The sequence below is a fragment of the Conger conger genome, chromosome 5, assembly GCF_963514075.1.
Source record: "Conger conger chromosome 5, fConCon1.1, whole genome shotgun sequence".
Lineage (NCBI taxonomy): Eukaryota > Metazoa > Chordata > Actinopteri > Anguilliformes > Congridae > Conger > Conger conger.
In genome coordinates this window covers 23,954,471-23,969,118 of record NC_083764.1, presented here as the reverse complement: position 1 = coordinate 23,969,118, position 14,648 = coordinate 23,954,471, and the positions used below count along the sequence as shown (strand labels likewise).

Here is a 14,648-nt window from a genome sequence, read left to right as displayed (position 1 = left end):
AACAAGTACCATCTGTGTTTTCTGAATTGAGAGTTCTTCAGCTTTTCCTAATGGTTGACAAATGGATTTTGCATGCTTTTGCATGCTCTCATTTTTATACTGAATTTTTATATTGAAACAGGAAGTGACATAATAATTAAATATAGTTCCTTTAGACTGAGACTAAGGCGGTATGGATGGTGCAGTGGGTAGCACTGCCGCCTCGCCGCAAGGAGGTCCTGGGTTTGAATCCCCCTTGTCCGGGGCCTCTCTGTGCGGAGTTTGCATGTTCTCCCTGTGTTTGCACGGGTTTCCTCCCACAGTCCAAAGACATGCAGGTTAGGCTGATTGGAGAGTCTAAATTGCCCATAGGTGTGAGTGTGTGTGCCCTGCGATTGACTGGTGACCTGTCCAGGGTGTATTCCTGCCTTTTGCCCAATGTATGCTGGGATAGGCTCCAGCCCCCCTGCGACCCTGATCAGGATAAGCAGGTTCAGATAATGGATGGATGGATAGACTGAGATTAAGTAAATTTGTATTACAAATTTCACTTTGTTTGATTTTATTTACAATTATTCTTAGGGGTGCCAATAATTTTGGCACCTGTGGTTTTCAGAAAAAAAAGGAGATTACTGAGAGTTGAAACATGAGAGTAAATGTAATGAAATAAAAGTATACCATTTAAAAATATATATTAGTTTATTTTCTGCCCTGGGAACAGAAAAGGCACCGGATAACAGGAATGACCCATATGTGAGTTCTCACACAGCTGCGCCCTAGGTTGTGTGCCGGTAGTCTACTGGTCAACGTGAGAAGAAATATCACAAAAATCCAAAACAAAAAGACACATAGTTTACTTTATTTCCAAGAGTACAGCACAAGCGGCAGTGCCAAGTTGTAACAACTTACTACATTCAAGAAGTCATGTTATAACAATCAACAATCAAAATACCAAATACAGTGGGATTACAATTAAGCATCCTCATTATTATGATGGTTTTGAAAATACATTCCTAAATCATATTGAGCAGAATAAGGTATTGAAAACCAGTTGCTAAGAAAACAGCGCCTCCTGGTGCACCAGCGTTGACACTTTCATTAACGAGCAACCACAGTGAGAAAAAATTGGATTCTGTACTGTGACCCAATTCAAGTCTAAATCATTTGTTTGGACCCAATGATTTGATTAGACATTGAATGAATGTTCCAGGAGTCAGTCAGCTGCTAACTGTAAAATGACCAATGAGTCTTCATGGTGTTTCTAAATGTCTTGCAGGCCTGAAGTGGATGCCACGGTATCACAGTATTGTTTCCAATAAGCTTTGGACTGCTTGATTAGATGGGATGACTGTGCCATCATAATATTGAGAGGACAGTGATAAGTTGGCCTTGATGAACTGACATCGTTTTGCAAAATCAACAGTCACATTTGCTAAAGGGTTATACGAGATAATCAACTGAATAAACTGTTTGGCAAAAATACTATTTCCTTCTTCAGTGCAGTCAAAAAAGCAAGAAAGAAAAAAGCACAGCTTTAGTAGGAACTCTGTCACTCCTGAAAAGGGTTTGCCAACTCCTACTCTCATATCTTAAACACCCACGCTTATGCTGGTGTTTTAACCTCATGTGGCACTGATAACCCCAACAAATAAATATTATATGTTCGAGGTCATATTATTCTTACTCTAAATCCCAAATAGTGATTTTGCTCACTTTCTGGAAAATGATGAGCTGCTTGGTGCCTGGGAGAATGAGAGGCATCAACTGTAAAGCGCTTTGGATAAAAGCGCTATATAAATGCAATCCATTTAATTTGTGCTTAATCCTGAGGTATTGTGTCAAATCTCAATTTCCCCTGTCATTATCACCTTGCACAATTAACATAGAAACAATCAAAACAATATGTCAAGCAGTGACTCAATAAAATAAAACATTTTAAACGATAATAGAAAACACACTGGAAATGAGTGAAAACTCACAACTAACTAACACTAAATGCAGTTCTCATAATTCCCACAGGATCACTTTTTTAAATTAAATAAATTGAAATGCTATATATTAAGACTCATAACAAAAAACTAGATAATTAAATCTAACACTTTCAATGTAAAGTGCACCTTATCAGAACTAGCAGGAATATTGACACAAATACATTCAGAATCAACATTAATTCATAAAGTATGTTGTACTTTGAAAAACAATATCTTATTCCACAAATAATGGTTCCTGTATAAACAGGAAAATTAACCAAAAAAAAATGTTGTAAGGATTTTTGCGGTTTGATAAGTAGTCCATCTGCTTTTCTACAAATGTACAAATACCTGTTATATTTAGCATCAGAACTGAACTGCCCAACAGTGGTGTAACAGGTCATTTTGACATTGCTTTCTGAGATATGGTCCGCTTAGTACATCAGTTTAGGAACTTGGTCAGCTGTCGTCAAGGATTCTTCAAAGACAGCAGTTAGTTTCGGTCAAAAGCATTTGCATTCCCAGTTACCTGCTTTCTGTCAGGCCAGTTCTTGGAGATGCTCCAGCACTCTTCTGCTATTGTGGTCAGTGTTGGTAGCGTGGTGAGGTCATGTGCGACTGATGGTAGACCCCGTGGTGTGGGGTGTAGAGGATGTCGGAGGACTGAGGCCCCAGGCCAGAGCACTGTGCTTCATGGTTGTTAAGCACGGTCGTCAGGTACTTGGCTTCTTCTGAAAGCCTCTTCACCTCCTTCCTCAGGGCTGCATTCTCTTTCTCCAAGTTCTCACTCTCCTTAAACAACAAGACTGGGTCTGTTAGCATTAACATGGATTTTATTACAGATACCAATCAGACTGTCTGACTGTGAAACAAAACATAAATAACTAATGGGTTTACAGAATCATTCTACCCATCATTTGCACACTACGTGTTAAGGAGACAAAGCATTACCCTTTGCTAACAGCAAACAAAAAAATATGTAATTCAGGTTTGCCACTGCCTATTGTGGTGGCCTTTCAAATGTTTGCTTGATGACTATGGAAAGCAGAGAGTGGACTCTAGGGATGGCTATGACACAGACCAGAGCAACAGAACCACCAACAAGCTCACTGTCCTGAAGGCACCCCAGGGAATCTGTGTTACATGCCCTGGCCAAATAGCCAAAATGGGCTTCGTTTTTGAAGCTCATTTCCTGGTCCTGTTAAGAAATGTTACTCCTTAGCACCAGTGAAGTTCTTCTCGTCTCCAGTGTAGGTCTTTCAGTTCCCCATTTCAATGTATTGTAATTCAATGGTACCAAGGTTATATTTTTATATTATAATACTTTTTTTTTTTTTACAAGAGAGGCCTGGTGCTGGTCTCCCATCTTACCCACTGCACAGTCTCTAGCTTCAATTTGTCTCCAACATAGTGGCACAAAGAAAAATGCTTTTCACAAGCCCATGGAAAGTCAATGGGTTACGCTGCGGTCACTTTGTCATATTTCGTCTGTAGTCTATGAACCTACAGAAGAACAGAACCTTACACGCAAAACTGCTCTGACAGGAAATGTGTCACCCGGCTTCCTGTTTATCACGACATGGTGCAGAGACTGAAACCACAGCATATATCGAACGCTCGCGCTCCCCGCTCTCGTTTTTAGGCTAACTCCGAAGTGCGACTGGAATGGACCCTCGCAGATCAGTGTGGGTGGAAGATTCCTGCAGCCTATGCAGTATGCAGAGATGGGGGGCCCCCAGTCCCCCGAGATGTCAGCTGTGATGTCACTGACAGTGATGGGTATTTTCCAACGGAATCATCGCTATATAACACGAACATAAAACCCTCAAAGAGGGTTCTACCAATAAAACCTCTGTTGACCCAAGCAGACTTTTTAAGCCTTTTTTTTTACATCTGGCAAACCCTTTAACGGTAACAATCATCATCTTTTGTCAGTTCTATGCAAAGGTAAACTTTTCTGCACTGTTATATTGAAAGGGTTTTTTTCTACTTTTGACCTTTTTTTACAACAGTGGTCCAGTATCCTCCTAGTTAAAGGCATGTAACTCAAATTCTGTCAGCCAATTAAATGAAAAAATGGTTGCTAAAAAAGTTCCAAGTAAATTGTAAACAAAACAAAATTGTCACGTTATATATTATATTAATTTCCACAATTCTGTTTCCTTTCTAAGAGTACAGTGTTGGCTGGCTAAGACAATATGTATTTTCCCTTGAGGTACAGTATGATCCTGTATCGGGGCAACATGGCTCAGGCAGTAAGAGCAGTCTTCCGGCAGTCCCCCGCCCGGGCTGTGTCGAAGGGTCCCTGAGCAAGACACCTAACCCCCAAATGCTCCTGATGAGATGGTTGGTGCCTTGCATGGCAGCCAGTTGCCGTTGGTGTGCGAGTATGTGTATGAATGGGTGTAGGAGAAGCATCAATTGTACAGTGCTTTGTATAAATGCACTATATTAATGCCAATCATTTACCATTTTACAGTAAAATGTTCAGTGTAAAATCAACTCTTACTGAGTTTCGGTGGCCGGAGTATAAAAACACTGAACAAAAAAAACACTGGACATTCTACTCTGTGGACACCTAAATCAGCTCACAATTTTGTAAAGACAATAAAATAAAACAGTAGAGTTACCTGCAAAGGTTTTTTTGGCTTTGATTAGTATGTTAGCTATTGATGCAGCATATCGCATCTTGCCCAGAAGGGACTATTGCTCACGATTTGAAAACCAGTGCCAAAGTCAACTGTAAACACAGGGAGGGCTGTTCCAAGTGTACAGCACAACACAGAAGCTGTGGGGATGACACAGACCCATATGGTCCCTCACATTCCCAGCACAGCGCAGATATGTTCAGGGGCCTATTCCGTTCAGCTGGGTTTGTCTCTTAATGAGGCTGGTCCAGACATCTTTAATGTAAGCTGAACGATTGGCACATCTGACAAATAAAATAAACCCAAAGCTGCCTTTGGACTTCAGGTATCTTACAACCACCCACTGGATTTATTGAAAAGAGCCAAGTCAACTTAAAGAAAACTGACATTTAATAAAACAAAAGAACAGTCCCAGAAAAATTCTGGGGCTGTATGTATGAAGCCACTCAGAATTAGAAGAATGGACTCAAACTTTGATTTAGAAATTAAAAGATTCTCCTAAGTCAAGTAGGCCCTAGGTGCAATGCATAACAGTGATCAGACCATTTTTAGCAAGGAGTAAGCAGCATGCTTAAATGCTGATATCAGTGTAATTCACAGCACACTCAGGTGTCGTAACTACAATGATGGTGCCCAGGAATCAGCCAATAGCAAGCCCATTGCATAAATTGGAACAACTAGCAATGCGCTCCTGCCTCCATTCAGTTTATATTAAGAAGGAAGATACGTTTACAAATATGAGGGACGGTGTCTTTCTTGTCACAAAATGTATCGTACAATTTTAAACAGGAGCAATTAGCAATGTTCTTGCAATGTAACTGATGTTGTCCCATGTTAAAATTCATGTTTTCATATTAATGTCTGCTAATCATATCATCTCTAATTGTTAATAGCTGTAGCACTATGACATAACATATTATCTAAAGATAATAAAAGAAAAAATGAAAAATGAATGAATTCAGAAAGAAATGGAGAAATCCACGTTTCGAGCGGAGCAAGAATTAAAACAAAAGAATATCATCAGGGCCCCACATAAACAAGAAAAAAAGCAAATTCTTAATTCCAGAGATTGTACAATGTAGCCTACTTTGCACAGCACAGAAAACTGAGATTTTGAGTTATAATGGCTCTCTTTCTAACCTACGCTATAGGTGGAGACACCTGCTGGGACCTCAGGACCTATGCTACGTACATGTCGGTCACCAATAACTCAACAACCCAATCTTCATACTGTAAAAGTCACTAGTTTCTGATGTATAGTTCTGAGATGCCTAGGGTAATCAAATAACTTAAAATGGTCCAAGCCTTGATAATGGCACATATGGCCTACTAATTGATTTGTGACAAACATAATATCCCAACAACCAAGATGCTACTTTTCAATGCACTTGTTCTTACACCTATAATTAAGATGAAAATTGTGTAATTTTCAGAATTCACTTGTGCACTTGGTAAAGATAGCAACAGGCTAATTCCACATGAGTTTTCCCAAAACTGCACTCATATGTCCTCGACTGTCTCCAAATCTCTCCAAATACAAAACAACTGCATATCTTTTTGTCCAAACACAAATGATCAGAAAAGCTTATTTCTCAAGAAAAACAGATTTTTTCCTATACAAAATGTAAAGAAAATGTACCTTCATGTGTTTTATTCACATATATGTTTATGTTTTTTATAAATCATGCCCAAAGTGACCAAAAAGCTCTCCAAAAAAGATTACTCACCCTAAATGCTGTCTAACCAAGCTGCGTCACATTTCAAATAGAACTGTATTTAAATAAGGTTAACCACAGCCCCAGTAGCTCCGTTAACCAGTTAGCCAGTACAAGAAGTGTACCATGTTTTACATTAGTTTTATTTAATTTATACACTAATTACAAAGGTGGATAGGGTTAATTAAGGAAAAATGTGAGCTTGTGAAAGATTTCCATGAATAGATGTTTCTTCTTTTTATTATGATTAGAACTTTCCCGTATAATAATTCTGTAACTTCAACTGAATACAAGGGGCAGTACTAGACACACCTGTTGGCAACATCATCAGTGAGCCAGGAGATCATAGATTGACTGATATTGTTTTCTAACATGGCAGAGTACAATAGGTTGAACTCTCATCTCTTTATTTTGATGCATGTGATCTGTGATTGGCTGTACCTAACTACCCACTGAGCTCTGTGTGTGATTTTTGGCATTAATGAAAAAGTATGCTGCTCTTTTTTCAGAAGGACTGCAAAATCCTCTGCTCTTCAATTCCACCATACCCAGTGTTCCACGCAGTCAAGCACAGTGTTTAGTCGAATGCATTATGTTTCCACCCTTGGATGGTTCTTGTGTAGGTACCAGAAAACTGGGTGCAGTACCAACATCTCCCCCCTACACAGTCCATCTGAACCCTTCACAGCTTCATCTTTGTGTTCGACCCTTGTGGGTGTTTTGAGAGAATGTTGGGCTGTAAATATTTTTCTGACTTGGCAGCAATGACCATGCCCTCAGTTAGTTAATAAAATGCAGCCTAGTGGCTAAGGTACATGACTGGAACCCAAATGGTTGGTGGTTCAAGCCCCTGTGTAGCCATGATAAGATCTGCACATCTGTTGGTCCCTTGAGCAAGGCCCTTAACCCCACATTGTTCCTGGGTGGATTTTCCCCTGTTTAGTCTAGTCAACTGCAAGTCACTTTGGATAGAAGTGTCAGCTAAATAATTGTAATTATTTCTCAACTCAAACATTGACTGTATAATTAGTGCATTGACAGAAAGACAGGCAGTTGAGCTCTTAAGACCCTATGGACCCCTGTGGACAAGCTGCGCCAGGCTGCGACAATGCACTGGTTACACGGGACAGTGGGGCCTTGACCGCTGGGTCTGAAATAAGGGGTTTGGTGCATTCCTCACCAGGTGTAGGCTGTCGGCCTTCTGCATCTGTCTCATGCGGCTTCTCTGGGCTGCGATGCGGTTCTTCTCACGCCTCAGCACCTTCTTCACATCATCCGAAGGATCCTGACCACAGAAAAGGTTAGGGGTCATTATCTACAGATTTTTTACATATAAATGTATAGTATAGTGCAGCAACCTGAACTTTACAAAGCCACCACATGGTTGCAGCATCAAGTCCTGAGAAATGCTGTTTTGCCCTTGAGCGGTGGACTGAGTAGCATTTTAGCTACTCAGTAGCTAAAATGCAACAGTGTATTGTTTGTTGGGCTTGCATATTTTGCCGGTGTAATGATTTTCCGTTAATTTTCAGTGCGCATGCGAAGACAGTTACACGCAGTAAAACTCGCTGTTCTGAGACTCTGAGATGCAGAGACAGTTGCGCGCTGTTCTTGAGACTTTATGCCGAAAAAGGTTGATATTTTACAACAAAATTGTTTTTTTGTGATGACTAAATCTAAATGGAAGACTCTACATTTGGAGGCCTCGAAAGAAATCACACGTCTGATGGAATAGTTCTAAGGAGGACAGTGAAAAACACATTTGACTTCATACTAGAGGACATCCAGTGACATAACCCCATCCTCTGAGCATCTAAATGGTTCATTATTACTCTGTACGATTATAAATAAAGTGCACAATTAATGAGGAATGGTTAAACGTGCATAGCTCATTTTTGCCGGTGCTGAATCCCTAGAGTATATATAGAAAAAGGAGAGAAGGACAGCAACTCAGTCTTTTTTTTCTTATGTGTTTCGGCTTCTGCCTTCGTCAGCGTGCATAAACAATAAGAACAGGTGAATAAGGAGCAGGCCTGCTTTTGAATAATAAATGGCATGTGTGTTTGACTTGTTGCGGGTTGGGTATTTCATCTTCAATCAATGGACCTCAATCAATATATTAGTATACAAGTTGTTTTTGTTGTATTTTTTTTTTTTTACAATCTTCTGGACCTGCAGCTACCAGATGGGGAGAGGGATGTTGAGAGGGAGAGGTAGGCGAAGGGTTTTATCATTTAGTGTGCAATCTATAGTATTTTACACCGCAATCACAATCCATCATATAATTGTGTTTACATGTGTATTTTTGTAGCCTCCAAATGTCCTTAGACATAACTTAGAAAAAGTAATGCTGAATGCTCATTTTTGGCGATATTGTCATCAAATTTGCTGTGGTTCCATTATGTTTCTCAGCCCACCATTCACAGCAATGAGCATCTGTATCCACTAAAATACAAAAAAATATTTACAGTAAGAAGTAAAGCTTGCGCTTCCATTGTGTTTGAGCATCCATAACTTCATTCTGGCCTTTGAAAAACAAACCTGAAGGTTACCTCTCAGAAGAGACCAGGATTGTGGCTGTCGTCAAAAGGGTTCAAGAGTGGTGGCCATTATATTTTGGGTATGTAATTTTCAAGCTTGTATTAGGAACAGGGGTGATACTTAAGGGGTTAAATACGGTTTGGGTTGGGATGTTACATCACCCACTGGCAATGTTGTTCATCAGAGCAACCCAAGTTTTCTTTACTGTCCACAGCCCACGCGTAATGTATCATTGTCAACTCCTGGAGGTACCAATAATTCCATCCCTCCCTCCCTAACTTGCTCAGTGCCTGTGAGGAATCTGTGGTGAGTGGTGAGATTCACAGTATGATCAGCACCATTTATATTGTGTTGATATTCATCTCACACATATTAATGCCCTTCTCAACCAAGAGAGTCACTGAGGCATTTTGTGATTTACATGCATTTATATCCAGCAGCTATATTGAAATACAGTTGTGTTCCTCGTTGCAGAAATGTTTTCTGGAAGGTCCCAAACATGTGTGTAATATACCAGTGATGTTCTTTTTAATCCACAGATACTAACATCATATGACAGCTGTGATATCCTTCTTATACCAATAAGGTGCCCAGAATAATCAAAGTCATGCCAAATTGTTGCCAAGATCTACAGTGTAGCAAACATCAGGGCTGTAATTTTATTAACTAAAGTGCCACTTCTCATTAATGGTATGAGAGACAAAACTAATTTGACACAAACCCTTGTCCCTGCATACAGACAGTTCTATCAGCAGCTAGCATGCGCTCGTTGGCCAGCGAAGGCATGTCAGGAACTACACTGGAGGCAGCAGAAGGGAGGGGCCTGTGTCCGCTGTCTTAAGGAGAATGAATGTGCGGTTCAAAAGCTGCCACACCAGTGCGTTTCATAACCCTTTAAAATGTCCCTGAACATGAAAATGGGCTCCACGCCTACATGAAGAGACACAGGGGCAGGACAGAGCGATTTGGGGCTGTTCTGCAAAAACCTCAGCTGTCAGATAATTTAATCCGTTCCAAATCTTCCTCAGGGTACACCTCCTATTCCCATCATGCACTGCACCTACCCCCAACACCATGATGTGAATGGTGTCATAATGAATCACTCTGCTTTGGTAACAGCTCACAAGTCTTCAGCCGCCTTCTACTTTACTATGATGCACCATGTGCACAATGACAGTACAAGGCAGGTAGCACCGAAAATACATTTCTCAGAACAGTACCCTTTGAATAAGGGACTGTAGTACAAACGGCAGTAGTAGTGGTAATCTGTTAGTACTAGGGCAGGCTGAGAGCATAGCCACCTTGGCATAGCCAAATGATAATGGTCCTTGAACCAGTTTCTGTTAATCACCCACCCACCAGTCACTGATTCACTCAAAAATGTGAATAGTGAATAAAGTGTATGAAACTATGACTGTAACAGTACTTGTGACAAAGAATTAAAAAGAAAGCAGTGACCTTTTATCATCATTTCCTCAGCATGTTGATCACACAAAGTAGTAAAAAATAGCTTTAGGAATTTAATAAAATGAAAGTAAGTTATCAACAATCCCTAGTTTCAGCTGGTAAGTTGCTGCCTTCCTTCAGTATACAGTAAGTATTTAAAAAACTGCTGAGCAGGTAAATCTCATCCAGACCAATAATAATAATCATCATCTCTACTCAAAGTATTATTATCTGACTCCACAAGCAGCACAGCCTGCTCCCTTACTGTTTTCACTGATCTGAGCCAGCTGCCCTAGTTTGTATTGCATCTCAGTAACTGTGTGGAGTCCTTTTCTCTCCCGCCACTTTTGAAGCACCTCATGTCCATTATGATATGTTCACATTTCTAAAGCTGCACCTCCTCACACCTCTGCTCTGAGATAGTGCAGAGAACGCAAACTGTGATATTCCTTCAGCCACGACACACAGAGTAACTGAGCAACAATACAGGTAGTTTCACATTCTAACATTTCTATACAAACACTATTTGCTGGGATACAGAAAGGTGTTCAATTTGGTAATGGCTACCCTGTGGTCCTGGAAACAACCTGTCAAAAGCCTGCCGCGTGGCTGTCATCCCGAGCACATTCTCAGCTGGCATTGGCTGAGAGAGTAAAGAGAGGGTGCATTACCTGCTTTTTGCCCGGCGATGGGGACTTGTTGTACCTTGTTTCATTGCTGTCACAACCCTGAGCCATCGCCAGCAGTGTCGCTTGAAACCCCTTGGGTCTCTTCACTTCTGTGTCCTTTGTGTGTGTGTGTGAGTGTGTGTGTATGTGCGTGAGTGTGTGTATGCGTGTGTGTGTGTATGTGTGTGTGTATGTGTGTTTGCGTGCGCGTATGCACACTGAGCTGAGTTTGGCCGTGTGCTTAGTGAGTAATAATTCTCTCTCACCGCCTCTCTCTTTCCTTCTCTCTCCCTCCCTCTATTTCACTCTCTCTCTCACACACACATACACGCATCAAAAGCTTTGTGAGTTTTTATCTATGTAAGTCACAGAGTCTGATGTGGTTTCTGGTAAAAAACAGAGCAAGTGACACCCAACTGGAAGTCACATGGGTGGAAACTCTACATAAAAATACATGAGGAAATTCCTGTTTGCGCTAGAGTGTGAAAATTATGTACTTTGTCAGGGAGGTCAGAAAAAATGTGGATACTGTCTACCAAAGCACATATGAAACCAGAATACTTTTTTAATATTTTGCGCCAGGACAGAAAACAGATTCAAATGAGTGGCAAGTGACCTTAAAATAGACATGTCCATAACTAATCTTCTGAATGTGTTAAGGAAATGGATTTGCTAAATCAATTTTCAGAAATCACAAAAAGGTGGAATTACTATGATATATTTTAATAGACTGTGATGTAAAAGATAGCATTTAATAGGCCTTTAATTAGAGCTGCGTGGTAAGGAAAATGATATGCTACGGTGTCATAAAACAGGCTAGTCTCATATGGAATATTTCTCTTCATGCCTGCACTGTTATTGTTTTGGTTCAGGGTTGTTGTTATCATTTTGAATGTTCTGTGAGTTGGCGTTCAGTGGCATCACACCAAGATGTCCTTGTGTGCCCATCAGAAAAAAAAAAAATTCTGCCTGGTAGCACAGCCCAACCACACACAAACACACGTGCTGTCAATACAGACTATTTTAGAATTTGCTATTCGTAATTTGCCTGAGGGAAGGAGGAAGATATTTTATACAAGAATTTTGCTTTGACAGCCCTATACACTCACCGAGCACTTTATTAGGAACATTTTGACTTTATTACACCTACGTATTCATGTGATTATCTAATCAGCCAATTGTGCGGCAGTTCAATGCATACAATCGTTGAACAAGAGCTTCAGTTAATGTTCACATCAACCATCAGATTGGGGAAAAATGTGATCTCAGTGACTTTGACCGTGGAATGATTGTTGGTGGCAGACAAGGTGGTTTGAGTATCTCAGAAACGGCTGATCTCTTGGGATTTTTTTAATGCACACTAGACTAGAGTTTGCAAAGAATGGTGCAAAAAAACACAAACAAATCCAGTGAGCAGCAGTTATGTAGACAGAAACGCCTTGTTAATGAGAGGCGTCAGAGGACAATGGCCAAACTGGTCAAAGCTGACAGGAAGGTGACAGTAATGCAAATAACCACCAGTACCAATAGAAAGACAAAGAGTTAAGGCATAGTCAATAACATAAGACAATAACATAAGGTTCCATCTTTGTAGTCAATAACATAAGGTTCCATCTTCATTTGGCTGAATGCTACTTCTGCCAAAAACCCCTGCAAAGAAAGTCCCTTTCAACTTTTACCCTCCTATAAGATTAGTAGGGGGTGGTTTTATATTTTTCAATGGAAACATGTATATGAGATGAGACGACGACCAGAGAACTTCTTATTTTCATGGAAAAATATTTTACATTCAAAACAACACCAAGCGTAGGGTGGGGCTATGACACGTCTTTTATTGGCATGTACAGTGGTGTGAAAAAGTGTTTTCCTGATTTCTTATTTTTTTGCATGTTTGTCACACTTAAATGTTTCAGATCATCAAACAAATTAAAATATTAGTCAAAGACAACACAAGTAAACACAAAATGCAGTTTTGAAGGTTTTTATTATTAAGGGAGAAAAAGTGTGTGAAAAAGTGATTGCCCCCCCTGTTAAAACATAACTTAACTGTGGTTTATCAAACCTGAGTTCAATTTCTCTAGCCACACCCACAGCAAAAACCCCACAATGGTCCTGATCACTGACATATGGATAGCATTTCATACGTCCACTCATTTTGGGGTTCGTGTCACCTTGTTGTCCCATCATTGTGAAACATTACTGTCCCTTGCTATGCTACTCATTTCAGACTAATTTCAGTGTGCTTCCTGGTAATCTTCAGTCCTCTCATATCCCCCAAGGCCCAAATAGAAAAAAACCCTGAACTTTAAGATGTAACTCCGAAAGAGAGGCGATAATGTTCACTGTAAGCCAGGGCCCTAGTGCTTGATTGTAGGAGTATAGTATTTGTTCTTGAAGGTGTATACACTACTTTACAAAAATGTAGATCCTTGTAAGCTTTCTCACACAAGCCTTAAAGAAGTGATATCCTACAAGAAACCTTTTACTGTGATCTAACCTACGAGTAAATTGTTTGTGGATAGCCAATTCGTGATTAATTTATTTAGCCAGGGTAACTCGTGGAAACGCGGCGGCACGGATGGTGCAGTGGGTAGCACTGCCGCCTCACAGCAAGGAGGTCCTGGGTCCGAATCTGGTCAGCCTTGGCCTCTCTGTGTGGAGTTTGCATGTTCTTCCCGTGTTTGCATGGGTTTCCTCCAGGTACTCCGGTTTCCTCCCACAGTCTAAAGACATGCAGATTAGGCTGATTGGAGAGTCAAAATGAGTGTGTGAGTGAATCGTGTGTGTGCCCTACAATGGACTGGCGACCTGTCCAGGGTGTATTCCTGCCTTTCGCCCAATGTATGCTGGGATAGGCTCCAGCCCCCCTGCAACCCTGTTCAGGATAAGTGGGTTAGGATAAAGAATGAATGAATGAATGAACTGCTGGAAACAAAAACCTACATATACACCGGATCTTCAGGGCTGGAATTGCCTAGCCCTGATCTAGATACACCACAGTGGTAATATCAGACAGGGATCGGAATTCTGCTGGGGCAGGGGAATGTTCGTTCTTCCAGTTGAACTGATGTTCCGTTGGGTAGTTTTTCTTTTCTGTCTTGTCGAAAACAGCAGGATGTTCTAGGTGGAAAATAATTTTCAAGACCACACTTGAATGTATAAGAAGCATTGTCAGAAACATACAGTCGGCTCCAGAATTAGTGCCGCCCTCAATAAAAATGGAGAAAAAAGGCTCTGCTAAAGCAAAATCCCTCTCCTCTGTCCTCATCTTCCTTGACCTGTCAGCCGCCTTCGATACAGTCAACCATGAGATTCTGCTCTCATCGCTGTCTGGGATGGGTGTCACAGGTTCTGCACTCGCTTGGTTTTCCTCCTACCTCTCTGGTCGCTCCTACCAGGTGACTTGGAGGGGCGCACTCTCCGACCCTCAACCCCTACGAACTGGAGTCCCGCAGGGCTCGGTTCTTGGGCCTCTCCTCTTCTCGCTATACACCATGTCTCTTGGTTCTGTTATCTCTTCCCACGGCTTCTCTTATCACTCCTACGCTGATGACACCCAACTCTTCATTTCCTTCCCCCCCGACACCCAAATCACCACACAGATCTCTGCCTGCTTGGCTGATATCTCTGCGTGGATGACTTCCCAGCACCTGAAGCTCAACCTTGCCAAAACTGAGCTTC

At 41.0% G+C, this 14,648-nt stretch overlaps 1 protein-coding gene across 1 annotated transcript; it reads right to left on the bottom strand.

The window, feature by feature from the left end:
• Positions 1-817: 817 nt before the first annotated feature.
• On the bottom strand, positions 818-11,297 carry LOC133128766 (basic leucine zipper transcriptional factor ATF-like). The gene is made up of 3 exons (XM_061242530.1): positions 10,971-11,297; positions 7,493-7,597; positions 818-2,741 (listed from the first exon to the last, which is right to left on the bottom strand). The coding sequence occupies exons 1-3, from the start codon at positions 11,034-11,036 to the stop codon at positions 2,535-2,537; spliced, it is 378 nt and encodes a 125-aa protein (XP_061098514.1). The 5' UTR covers positions 11,037-11,297; the 3' UTR covers positions 818-2,534.
• Between the last annotated feature and the right edge of the window lie 3,351 nt (positions 11,298-14,648).

Excerpts from the sequence above, each read along its gene's own strand:
- LOC133128766 (XM_061242530.1), bottom strand. The coding sequence starts at position 11,036 with ATGGCTCAGGGTTGTGACAGCAATGAAACAAGGTACAACAAGTCCCCA. Across the intron at positions 7,598-10,970 it reads CATCGCCGGGCAAAAAGCAG|GATCCTTCGGATGATGTGAA; the intron begins GTAATGCACCCT and ends TTCTGTGGTCAG. Across the intron at positions 2,742-7,492 it reads AGGCCGACAGCCTACACCTG|GAGAGTGAGAACTTGGAGAA; the intron begins GTGAGGAATGCA and ends TTGTTGTTTAAG.